At 35.9% G+C, this 13,550-nt stretch overlaps 1 protein-coding gene across 2 annotated transcripts in view; it reads left to right on the top strand.

The window, feature by feature from the left end:
• Positions 1 to 13,550, top strand: part of LOC124167682 (titin-like) — a 97,851-nt gene that overhangs the window by 16,748 nt on the left and 67,553 nt on the right. For both annotated transcript variants that reach the window (XM_046545679.1, XM_046545671.1), the window contains exons 11-16: positions 898 to 1,002; positions 1,119 to 1,301; positions 6,792 to 7,267; positions 9,127 to 9,378; positions 10,172 to 10,412; positions 11,421 to 11,477. In XM_046545679.1, coding sequence (XP_046401635.1) covers positions 898 to 1,002; positions 1,119 to 1,301; positions 6,792 to 7,267; positions 9,127 to 9,378; positions 10,172 to 10,412; positions 11,421 to 11,477 — 1,314 coding nt within the window. The remainder of the gene's footprint in view (positions 1 to 897; positions 1,003 to 1,118; positions 1,302 to 6,791; positions 7,268 to 9,126; positions 9,379 to 10,171; positions 10,413 to 11,420; positions 11,478 to 13,550) is intronic.

The following is a 13,550-nucleotide window of genomic DNA, read 5'->3' as shown; positions in this document are numbered from 1 at the left end:
TTGTGTTAAACTAAGGAATGTTTCCAATTTTCTAATGAAAATATTTGTTAAGGAAATAAGGAATATGATATTATTTCTCATCAATGTTCCTCTGTTCATGATAGCTGCACACCCAATGTTTCATTAAATAATGTGATTGAAGTTGATTAAGTAACTTTAAGCCTTTGGTCATCAGTCTACATTATGATAATTTTCATTAAGAATGCAGATATTAAGCTGTGTGAGGTTCCCATCAGTTTAGGCTCACCTACATTTTGGCACATACTGCGAATTAAAATAGTTAATCACCAGTTACTGAAATCTACAGCCAAGCCCGTAATGTCAAGATAACCATTGGACACCATTTTTATGTGAATGAATAAGATATTGGATTGGATTCATTTTTATGTATTGCTTAGGGGTAGAGATGAGTTTGAGTGCATACGTAGCTGCTTCTCTTTGCATGTATTATTAACTTGAAAATGTGTCTTAGACTTTGGGAACATTAAGTTAGGCAATCTGTTTTTCATTTTCAAAATTAGTTCACGTTTTGGAATATTTTTCTTAAAAAACTTGACTGTTTCAACTTGTCGATACGTAGTTTACACATTATTTGGTGGTTGATAATGAAGTATGTATGCTGTTACCCTGGCATTGATGCTTTCATTTGAACGGTTTGGGAGGCTCTCAGTTTTAGTGTATGTAATTATCTCCTTTTATTTTCTTGATTTAAGAGGTGATGCATGCCAATTATTGCTAAGTTTTCTATTTAACCCACCTGAATGAAAAAGTAGGATGGCCTCGATTATTCTAAATGCTGAAGTCTGTGAAAAATTATTATAAACTACTTCAGTATTATATGTTTATTCCTGTGTTTTAATTGGTGTATATTTATATATATTTTTAACTATTTTACAGCTTCTAAAAGCCAACCATCATTCATCAGGGAAGTGAGAGATGAAAGAGCAAAAGAGTTTGAAACTGTTACCTTTGAATGCCAGTTTTCTGGTACTCCAACTCCAGGTCAAGTATCAAAACAATAATATTTTGATGCATTCAATGCATTGTGTTCTTAGCACTAATATATATTTGAAGTTTGAGTCATGAAATTATATCTCAACCTTAATATTTTATTTCAGATGTTGTATGGTACAAAGATGATAAAGTTGTTAAGAATACCAGCGATGTCAAAATAAGAATCATGGATAAGAAAACTACCCTAACTATTAATAATGCAACTGAAGAGCATGAAGGCACCTACATTTGCAAAGCAACAAATGAATTGGGAACAATTAGCTCCAAGGGTCATCTATATGTGACAGGTAATGATCCTAGTCCAGCTTCAAATAACTTGCATGCTACTGTGACGAACGGGTTTGCGTCCGTTATAAAATAGAGCAAGAAACACCTCAGAGCGGGGGCGACGTAAAAAACGAGTAATTTTGAGGATGCGAAACGTACGGGATAATTGGAAGGGGAGGTTGAGGGTGAAAGACCACACGTATTCCTGGGTTGCGAATACAAGAAATGCATTTATTGACAAAGATCGCAATAATTAAATTTAACATACAAAAATATGGGGAGTAGCACTTGAAAAAATGTTAGTAGGGCCGGATTGTCAAGGATCAAATACAAAATACAAAGAAACCAAAAATCAACTTGATAACATAAAAGTAAACTTGAAATGAACTGCATTTAAATCTTTTCGCAAGGTTTAAAAAGTCCTCTGCTGCACTTTTGAGATTGAAGATTCACTAATCGTTCCAGCGCTTTCTTGCAATGGGAAAAGAGAGGGATAGGAGGGAGAAACGTTCTCGACGCTGCTTCGACCGGGGACAGTGGTGGGGACACGGTTGATTACTGCACCTTATTCGGGAACACGAGGTGATGACGTGGCCGAGTAGACTTCTCATGCGCTCGTGATGGTTCCTCGTTGCATTTTCCAAGCCGACGACTGGGGAGTTGCCAAGGTGCTTTCTCTCTATCTCCAGTAGCCTGTGGCTCCAATGCTCCACCGCCTCTCTCCAACGTTGGTGGCTCGATCAATCTCGACCGTCCTCTCCACCGTCTATCTCCGATGTTGAGTGGTTTAATGACTCTTCGACCGACTCCTCTCCACCGTCTCTCTCCGATGTTGAGTGGTTCAAAGACTAGCTGTCTCTCTCCGATGTTGAGTGGTTCAAAGACTGACTGTCTCTCTCCGATGTTGAGTGGTTCAAAGACTGACTGTCTCTCTCCGATGTTGAGTGTCCCATCACTGACTGTCTCGTGAGAGGGGAAGGGAGGGGAGGGCAGTGGTTCCACTAGCGCGCTCTGTCGGGTCGCGATTCACCTTGTTTGCGCGGTATTTAAAAAAAAATGCTATTCACACGCACACACGAAACAATTACATTTATACCGAATACACTCAAATAGTAACAAAAAGGAAAGGGTAGGAATTGTGACAAGTGCTACTCTTAAATGATAATTAGCGCTGCCGTTACACTACGTGTGATTTATATTTTTTTCAGGGTTTGGGAGTCCTCCTTGGAGGAAAGTCAGGAGGGATTCCTCCCAACTCCTTACCTCCGAAACTCTTGGGAGGAGAACTCTGTTCAGAGGAAATACAAAAACTCTGAGAGTTTTTTTCTCCTCCAACATATGTGAAGAGGAGAATGAAAAGGCTTTCCTCCGAAAAGAGTTTCCTCCCAAATGAGCTAGAGCAATACAAAAAAAGTATTTACGGCTCATGAGGCAAAGCTCTGGACAGAGTGGAGACATGCGGTCAGCACTTACGCCGAAGCACTTCGAAGGGTCGCTAATCCGCGACCAGCTCACCCACGCAGGTCTCCTCGACCCTACGAGCAGGCAGACTACCTCCCGAAAAGTGACCTCTCCGACTGCAAGTTGAAAATCAATTACTCAATCCGATCATCAAAGAATGATTGTTTTCATCGCACTCCCGAAAATCATGCAATCAAGTACGTCTTTGAACCGTGTTTCTGCGATGAAAAATAAAGATTTTGTTAACTTTGCTGAAATGGCCATTTTTCCGGTTGTCCGCAGCCACGTTTCTAGAAAAGTTAACCAAATCGTTATTTTTCATCGTAGAAACACGGTTCAAAGACGTACTTGATTGCTTGATTGGCAGGAGTGTGATGAAAACAATTACTTTTGATGATCACATTGAGTAATTGAATTAGAAATCGCAGTCAGAGTGGTCATTTTTCGGGAGGTAGGCCCCCCGCTGGTAGGGTCGAGGAGACGGTCCTGCGTGGATGAGCTCGTCGAGGATAGGGCCGCGGATTAGCGACCCTTCGGAGTGTGCACCACACCCATCCTGGAAGTACCTGCTCCATGGGGCCACGAAACGCATTTTAACATTTTCGCAGCATGTGAGGAGAAGATTTTCGGAGATTGAACAGCAGCGAAAGAGTTAACTGTAGAAGTGATAGAAATGGCAAAACTTTGAATTTAAAATGACTAGTAACTTTAACTATATTTGAAACATTTTTGGAGAGCACTTATAAATTATTCCGCGCAGTTTTTGGGCCATATGGGACAGTTTTTGGAGACATTTTTGGCATAGACACGCAGGGCTGTGAACAACTGCGAAATTCTCCGATGACTAACAATAAATGCTCCTTCGCGGGAATTTGTTTTTGGCTCTACGAAGGGTTTGAGATTTTCTTTTTCGCCCCGTACGGAGTTTTTTTTCGGCTTGGGACTGACCAGGTAGTCGCTTCCTCCCCATAATGACCTTTCCTAGTGGGGATAATCCTCGACCCTTTTCCCCGAGAGCAGCCCATCCCGGCGTACTTTTGCGGTCAGTTAATTGTTACCAGTGCAATTTTAATTTTTTTTAATTGTTACTGTTGCATTAAATGTCAGTTCATCAATGTATTCCTTTCATTTTGCAATGCCTGTAGAACTTTTAAACGAAGTTCTACGGTTATTTTTAGGGTTTTCAGCAAAACGGCATTATATCATAGACCAACAAATACTTTAAAGGGAATTAAATATTTCAATGTTCCTAGCCTACTTCTAGGTATTTACGATTTATGATATTAACATAATTTAGATCCATGATGCCAAAATCCACACTCCTCATTTTCACATCCTCGTCTTCACTGTCTGTTTGCGTAAGTATTTCCAGGATCGATTGATCCGTTACTAGCCGGGACATTTTCCCAGTGCAAGTTAAGTCCAGGAAATTTGCCTAACGCTCCTCTCGGCCAAGCAACTCCGAACAGGTCGAGAACGTAAGCAAAACTAACGAAAGCGAAACGAAAGGCACTTCAAGAAAAAAATCCTGGCTGTATAATTCCAAGAAAAAATGTAATTCCACCGAAACATCATTTGAAAAAAAATCCTTGCAGGAGGAGGAAGGGGAATGCATACAGAACATTTACGGTTAAATTTGAATACACGCCAAGAAAATTTTGAAAATAAAATGAGCTTTTCCGAGAAGAGTGAGGTTATCATCTTCCTCGTACATATTTCCGTAGGAGAATACTTACACCAATATACTCTTGGGTCTTCCAGTTGGAGGATGATAAGTTTTTCCTAGAAAACATTAACGCGCTAATGTGTCCCGAAATAAGCCCGTGAGGGGCACAAAGCAGACCACCTGGATCCTGACCAGAGAAGCAAGATATGAGTGTAATTACCTGGGTGGTGCAGTTCTCTTTCATTCATGGTATGGACTGCATCGCACAGCAGGGCTCCACAAAAACCATCCCTGGTATAGGTAGCGGAATGCGTACAGAGGCTAAATTTGAATACACGCCAAGAAAATTTTGAAAAGAAAATGAGCTATTCCGAGAAGAGTGAGGTTATCACCTTCCACGTACATATTTCAGTAGGAGAATACTTACACCAATATACTCTTGGGTCTTCCAGTTGGAGGATAATAAGTTTTTCCAAGAAAACATCAATGCGCTAATGTGTCCCGAACTAACTCTGTGAGGTGCAACCTGACCAGAGATCCAAGATATGAGAGTAACTACCTGGGTAGAGCAGTTGTCTTTCCTCCAATGGTATGGAATGCTTCTCACAACATGTGTCTACGTAAAACATTCCTTATCATACATTATCGTACATTAAATTTACGAATTTTTAGGATATGCATTAATCAGTATTTATAGCGAAATTCGTTTATAATACCTTTGAATTCAAAGGTTGGTAAGAGGTTATTAAAAATAGTCGCTGTAATTTTGGCTCACGACAAAGAACTGAGAGAATCATATTTTATTACATTACGAGGGCTTTTTTTCATAGAAGTTAAATCGAATATTCTATCGAATTTCACCGCAAATGTACATCTGGAATGGAGCTAACAAATTAACGTATATTTTTAGATGTAAATCATTACAATATCGCTCCTACAAACTTGCTAGTGAGTTATAGAAATAATAATTAAACATCTAACCTTAGCGTCTCCAAAAATTGTTCTAGGTGATGATCAACTCCGTTAATATGAACGCTAGAATTCCGTTTAAAATTTGGAACCAATCAGCAGAACATACAGAATTTAATTCCTCGCATTGATTTTCAATAAATTCAACATGAAAGTTTTTAGTTATTTTAACTTATAAACAAATAAGTGACCATGAGCCCCTTCCTTGAGTGGGACACTGAGAGCCGGAATGGGCCGCGGTAATCCCCACACGGACAATAGGAAAGGGTCGGACCTCTCGCGCCGAGGGACCCTAATGGCGGTTGGGACCCACTTTTCATTTCCTCCCAGAGTCCTCACAGCATAGCTCTAACAAGAGGAGAACATTTGGTTACCTGAAATAATCCTCAAAATAGCTCTTCCTCCATGACTAAATGTCCTCTTCCTCGATCGGGAGGGAGTATTCTGGCTTCAGAAACTCGTGAGAGTTTTTGGACTTTCTCCCTTCTCCTATTCTCCCCTCTCGGAGGAGGATCTCAGATTTCCTCTCGGAGTTCCTCCTTGAGGAGGTGAATGTATTGAGAGGAAACAAAAAACTCCCAAACCCTGATTTTTTTGGATCAGTTATTTAGTAATGTTCTATGAATACTTCGTTTCTATGCTTCATCCATTCAATTAAAAAATCATTATATGCTTGTGGAAAATATACCTATGAATGTATAGTCATAAGTGCAACAATCTACAAAATAATTCCGATTATGCTAAAGCATACAGCATGGATTTAATTGCAGCCTTGCCTAAATTCTCCTATATGATATATGAAATTATTGTATGTACTAACCTTCAGAAGTTAATTATGAGATGGAATTGAACGTATGAACCACATTTTGTATTTCATTGCACAGGTATGACAGTATTTAACTCTCCTATTATTGTTGAGCTGTATAATATCATCCTGTGAATCAAATTAGTCAAATTCATTATTATCTGAAGTGCTAGATTTATAGTATTCCACATCGTATATAGTTGTTAACAATGATTGTTACTCTATCAGTTTCCTGTCTTAAAACAGAAGTTTGATGAAGTTTTAGTGATTTCAATTCATAGAACTAATTGTGTAGTGTAAACTCAGATTCATCATTTTGGATATTTAAAGAAATCATATGTAGCCTTCTTTCCTGTTAAAATATGTATGTAATTATTCTTAATGTTTGACTTTTCAGTCAGTAAAAATTTTAAACTAACCTTAATCCTGTACATTCTTTATTCTTATTGCTCAAGTTCTGTAAATTACATATTATCTAAGATGGCAGTATCTATTATTCTTTAAATGTTTTTGAAAATACTTGCATAATTTTGAAACCATCAAGCCATTTTCTATACTGTTTCAGTGTATTTTCATTACTTCCATGTGTATATATAAATTTTTTTTTAGCTTTGACTGATACGGAAAGACATGAAGTTGAAGAGAAGAGGGTTGCCAAACAGAAAGAAAAGGCTGTGAGACGCAAGAAAGAAGTTGTGCAAGACCAAACGGTGACACAAGTTGAGCAAATAGTCGAGAAAACCCAATTGGAAAAGCAGCGTAGAACTGAGGAGCATGTTGTACAGGAGGTAACTCAGTCTGTAACCCAGCAGGCTACTCAGGAAATATCTCAACAGCAAGTCACTGAAAGAAAGATGGTGATGCAGCAAGCTACTCAGGAAATATCTCAACAGCAAGTCACAGAAAGGAAGATATCGACTCAGGAGGTGACTCAGAAGGTTATCAAGAAGGAAATTCCTGAGGTCCAGAGAGAGGATGAGGTTGTGGAAGAGGTTACAAGGAAGACCCGGCGAGAGAAGCATAGAAAGCCAGCTCCCGTCCACAAAGCCACTCCAGTGGTTGTGCCATCAGAAGAAGTGGAAGAGGTAATGATGCTTGTGCAACTCTGTATTTTTATGGCTGGGCACAAAGTCATTGTGCTTGCTTAAAAGCAGTTCTTCTAGTTACAAGCCTTATGAATTAGGCAGTCACTATTTTCAATGTAGCCTTGATTCTCTATCATTCCACTCTCCATTTTTTTGATTATTCTCCATCACGTTGCTAGCTCGTCCTCCCAAAACACTCTCCTACTATCTCTTTCATATGCTCCTTAGTTTTTCCTTTCTTACACTTATCCACCTCAAAGCAATGTTTTTTTTAAAGTATCAGGATAAAAAATACTGAGAAAGCATGACTTAGAAATCAAACTAAGAATTTCTGAGAAAATGATTATAAATGGATTGCTTTTCTGTCAGTTATCTGTCAAGGATTTCCCATTCATTGGGGTGGATAATCAAAGCTCTTTTATTTTGAAATGGACTAGCAAAAGGGATTAGATATCTTTTAGATTTTTAATTACTTTTGAACTTAATCTTTGCTCAATTAAATCCAGATAATTAGTGTAGCTTTATTAGTGCATTCAATCAAAGAGCTTGCAAGTGACAAAAATTATTAATGTGCATAAAAAGTTTTATACCTTTAAATCATAGATATATGATATTATTTTGTTATTGCACATTAATATTCATCTTCATTATTCTTCATCTTTTTATTGCTGGAGAATCAAAGGAGAAAGAGTTAGTACATAGTTGCATATCTGAAGACCAGTTATGATTGCCTCTAGTTTTTTTATCAAATGAATTTGCTAAATACCCATATTTTTTCTCAACTTAGGATCTAGACCTCATTTTGTATGTAGAAATAGCTAAACTAAAATTAATTTAAAGGATTAATTATCCCAGAATCGTCAAATTGGTGGGATGTTAATGAGAATGACTGAATTTTATAAGTAGTATTGTATACGAGCATGCTGCGCCCGCTCCCAGCGGGCTTCCCCCGCTCTTTTCAATGCAGGTCCACAGAGGGATAGGCACGTTTTTTAATTTTAAAATGTAGAAAAAAAAGGCAGGGTCTTATGTACAAATTTAATTGGAATGTTCATGTACAAATTGAGGTCAGAGGACCTCTTTAAACACAGCATTGGAAGTAATTACACTATCCTCTGTTAAACGCACATGATGACTCATACTTACGTATCAACAGGAGACTTGAATGTGGAATCAGCCGCATTTTGATAAAAGTTATTTAAAGAATGCGAGATATTGTTGCAAATGAACAAATGTATCAGTTTGTGCACCATTAATGTCAGGAATATTTACAGTCTTTTTTTTGTTTTTTTTTTATTATTTAAAAACCAATTTTTGAAAACAATAGCAATATTTAGGAAGTAAGATATGCCGTCGTATGTTCTCTGATAAATTCTGTGCATTTTGGTACCTCATTTGTAGAGTTTGGTTGCGTATAAGTTGAGAAAAAGGTAACTATACAATAGAAATAATATAGAAGATTATTTGAATTCTAATGAATTGTATCAATTTGTTGCTGGTACATCTGCATTGCCGGTTTCATGGTGCATGTTGGTGTAACTCATGTTGGCCCTTTGTGCAATGATTGAATTTTGAAACAATTGAACCAACCAAATTTTGCCTTAATTTTTTCATCATAGCTCCTTATGAACTCTTTAATTTTAAATAAATATTCTTGTACAATGCTGTGAGAGCCCATGCATGGGCTCAAAACACTGTTAGAGGTATTACATATTCATAAGTTGCAGAATGCCTGTTCTTGAACTAGATGGAGCCTACTACAAAATCCTTTATAACTTATGTCATTGTTTGGTGTTCCTCATTTATATCCTTTATAAGTAAGACCTTTCTTTATGTGAGCTCTTTCTTTACCGATATAGGTTACTCCCAGGTCACCGAAATTGGTTAGGCCCACCCTCTCTCAAGATCTAGTGGAAAATGCATATGTTGAGGAAGTTATGCAGTGGGTAGGAGCTAAAGAATTTGGTCCTGGAGAATCCCCCTTAAGGGACTTGGCACGAATAGGTTTCCTCACTCGCCATGGTACTTCGGTGTCAGAAGTTACATCGATGTATGAAACTGGTAAATTTCCTGCGTTGAAGACTCCAGAAGCTCAAATAGCAATGGTTCAGGTATGTAATAAATTAATATCCGAGGTGTCATGTATGCAATCAGTTCAAGGTCTTCTTGATATGTTATATTGGTTCCTGACAGTTTTTATTTGATTTTTTCTATATGTGTAAGCGAAGAAAAATATTTACTCTTAATTTTGGTCAATGTAATATGTTCTAAGAATGAAGCTGTTTATGTCTTTCATAGTATTTTAAGTTGTCATATTTTAGCCTAATGAAAACTTCACCAACTTTTACCAACAAGTGAAAATTTCACAGAAATATTTATGTATATTACTGGTTTTCTGGAAGAGACCATCTTTACATCAAAACCCTTGAACACATATTGATTAGTATTGAACCTGGAACCACAATCAATAGCATTCAATAGCTCCTTATTTCATCAAGTATATTCCATCTTTTCCATATAAAGGTAGATTATTTCATCTCCTTTTGTATTCCTATGTGTCAATTAATGTGAAATCAGTCATTTGTTATAAGTCGGCCAACTCCTTGTTAATAGCACCTACTTTAACAAATAAGAATGAAATATTATGTTGAGAAAGTCTTATTGGTAAAATTAATTTTATTTCAAGAAAAATATAATGGCAGATTTCCTCAGAGAAATAGTTATCTTGCAAATAATTATATGAAAAATTGCCACTTAACTTACCTGATGTCTCAATATAGAATATTTCTTCCATGTTAGCCTTCAACAATTTCTTCACGTAAATTTACCATGGCTACTTTAATTTGTCCCCAAATGTAATTAAGCGTTTATCATGTACTAAGAGTGATAAAATAATGTTTTTAGGTGGTGGAACGCACTGGGCATGGTGCTGTCATATCAGAGGTGTTATCAGAGGAATCTACCATGGATACTGCTGTAGAAGAGATGGGCTTCAGGGCATTCATGCGTATGGCAGAACAGCATCAGGTGAATGTAGAAGAAGCTATCTTCAGTTTCCAGCCAGAGGATTTCAGGATTCAAGCATGGGAAACGACTGAAGAAGGAGAAATGCATACAGCTGAATCTTCTGAAGTTCATGTGAAAGGTATTTGGAATGAACTCATCCAAAAGTAGTGGTTTGCCAAACTTTGAGGTTGTTTTATTTTTTGTGTAATTAATATAGTGTGTGGTGTTTGCTATGTAGCTATCATCTTATTTTTTGCTCCGAATCTATGAATCTAACAGAATGCTTGTTTTGTTTTAATTTTAGTAATCTGTAATTTAACTTGCAGATCTTAAAAGGCTTGTAGCTCAAGAAAAGAAGAACTCAAGAAGAGTGAGTCATACCTCCGAAAAGCATGTTGCACGATTTTATCCCGACCCAACATCTTTTCTTGACGAGGAAAAGTTTTTGATGAATCATGGTGTTGTGTTTGTGACATTGTGTGTCCTTTTTCTTAAACTTCTGAGTTGGATATTAGGATATTTATTTTCATTTTACTTAGATAGTAAATGATTTGATAGTTTGCACTTTCATCAAGTGTGTTACCAAAGAGAACTAACATAAAAATATTTCTATTCTTGCATGGTTTTATAATGCAAGCAGAGCATGGAGTGTACTGACAATAAGTGATATTGTGCTGTGAGTTGAAGAATCATTAGAAGTTGTGTTATGTTTTTAATGGTATTTATGTTGAATATTTGTAATATTTCTGATATATATATTGTATATACATTTTCATGAAACATAATAAAGTCTCTTTATAATCTAAAATGTTGAATCTTTAAATTTGTTCTGCTTAGTGAGCCTTAATGAAGCGAAGTTTAGCCTTCGAGCAAAAAGTTAGTTAGAATGTAATTTTTAATATAATATGTTCATCCTTTTCTTTAATCAAAGCAGCTTATATTTCATTGCTGTGTAATTTGAAAGCAGAATTCCACATCATTATACGTTTTATGCCATCAAATTTCTCTTTCCATAATTATCCTTTGCCAACTCAGTCCATATTTTATATCTTAATGCTACCTAATTCAATAGATATTCTTATGGATAATTATTTAAATCCCTAATAAAATCTGGTTGAGAGTTACTTCACATGTTTTTATTCAACAGAAATGAAGAGACAGCAATGGAAAAAGGTATCCATTACTCAAGAAGGAGAAATCCAAGGTATGAAGGAAACTTTTACTTTAAAAAATAAAAATCTTGATTTTAAGATAATAAGATTTGAAATTTTTGTGCATGATGAGAGTATATTGTTCAGATCATTTTTATTGAAAGAAATTTTGGTCTTGTGAAATGAGGTCAAACTTAAATTGAAATTGTCTTGCTCAGAGAGACCTTATTTTGCTCATCTTATGCATATTGTGATTTTTTTAATATTAATTGAACTTGTGCATTTCATGGTCATAATTTTCTTAATGAGTCCAGAATTGTTATAATACATTCTTTGAGTATGCTGATGAAATTACTCATGGTTAGAATGCCATTTATAATCAATGCATTTCCTTACTCTCCTTATTACGTATTTTATCCTGCTTTGTATGTGCTTGTCATTTATCTTATTCTATGGTGTGATAACCTATTCCTTCGTTTGTATTGTAATAGTCATCTAATACTTGTCCTGAAGGTCATTTTATATGTTTTGTGTTGTGTAATGGGCTCGTTCACCAATTTTCCTTTATTTTAGATTGAGATAGAGATTGAAAATCGTGGTTACTGTATTTGTCCGTATTAGGATCCATCGTCTACTTTTGAGTTCTTGGCCATAAAAAATCAACCGTCTTAACTCTTTTGTAGGTAAGTTAATGACGTCACAAACTTTTGTCATGCAGATCACCCAGTCCCAATTACTCTTTGACCTGTACATCATATATGTGGTTTGTTGTTTTAGGCACGCTGATAAGCGATATTTCTGCCAAATATCAGGTTCCTCTGAACGAGTTAATCAGCCAAAACTCCTGTGACGTCAGTAACTCTTTAAAAGTGGGAAGCAACTTTTGAATTATTTTATTTTAAATTTATGCGAAAATGGATGAATGAGGATTTTTTTTGTTGCCGCTCACATTGCCTCATAATCTGCCGAATTATTTTCATAAATTGCAATTTTGGATCTTAGTGGATGACCCCATTATTGTGAAGTTGTTTAGTTGGTTTAAACTGTGCATTGTGATAGTATTGTATGACTGTGTTGCTGTACCATTTGAGTTTTCCTCTTTAAACTTGCTTGATGTTAAAGAGTGTCATATTCTATCAAATGCGAGTCATTCAATTGTTTTACCCATCTCAGTGTCTGCTTTATTTGCTGGCTAAGCCTTTCATCTTTCTTCTTTATTTTAATTTTTACCATTGCACAGATTATGTATATTTCTTTTGCTTTAACATTGCTTTTATATTTTTAATCTTAGCTCTCTTTCAGATTCTCCATTGAGTTTTCTGATATTCTTTGTATGCAATGGTTTTAAGGTATTGAATTATACCAGTTTTATATTTATCTAGTACCTTCCTCTTTGACTGCATTTTCTGACTTCTGAGGCTAAATCTGGCTTCTGCAACTCAATCCTAACCTGCATCTTGCTTCTCATCCATGCTTCAGCATTTAATGGTAATGTGTTGCTATTTTTAACTCCTAGTAAGGTATTTTTGGCTCATTTTGCTTGAGCATTTTCTTAAATACTTATGTAAGAACTAAATTCCAATTGTAAATAAGAATACATAATATGCTATGAACTAATTCCTTAAAATATTTTAAGTAAAAGTGTTAACATATCATGTCCATTAAATGCCCATGTAAGATTTGAATTATTTTATGAGAACTTAGTTTATAAGAATTACCTACCTATTTCTTCTCTGGCAAAATAAATTCCTTTAGCAATTATAGCTGCATTAAAGTGATGTCTTCTATTTTAAAGGCTTACCTTCTAATTCTTACCAGCATTATTGGAATTATTCTTTCCAAATTCAGCACTGATGTCTTGTCATTTTCTTCCTTCTTCCTAATGTGATTCAGCTACTAGAATGCTATCCCAATATGAGGTCCTTGTTCTCACTGTAAAAGAATTATGAACTATGTAAAATTCTTACAAAATTCTGTGTTGAGTACTTTATTTCCATCGTGTAGGCATTGATTATATCACATGAACTTTGCATGAATGAAAGAGCTTGGATGTCCTTTCTATAATTAGATGCAACTATTTTTTTTCTTTTTTAAGAAAATGAAAATGCATTTAAATAGTCCTAGAA

This window comes from Ischnura elegans, chromosome 1 (assembly GCF_921293095.1).
Source record: "Ischnura elegans chromosome 1, ioIscEleg1.1, whole genome shotgun sequence".
In the NCBI taxonomy this organism is placed as follows: Eukaryota; Metazoa; Arthropoda; class Insecta; order Odonata; family Coenagrionidae; genus Ischnura; species Ischnura elegans.
The sequence above is the reverse complement of the archived record's forward strand: the minus strand, read 5'-3'. Positions and strand labels throughout refer to the sequence as shown.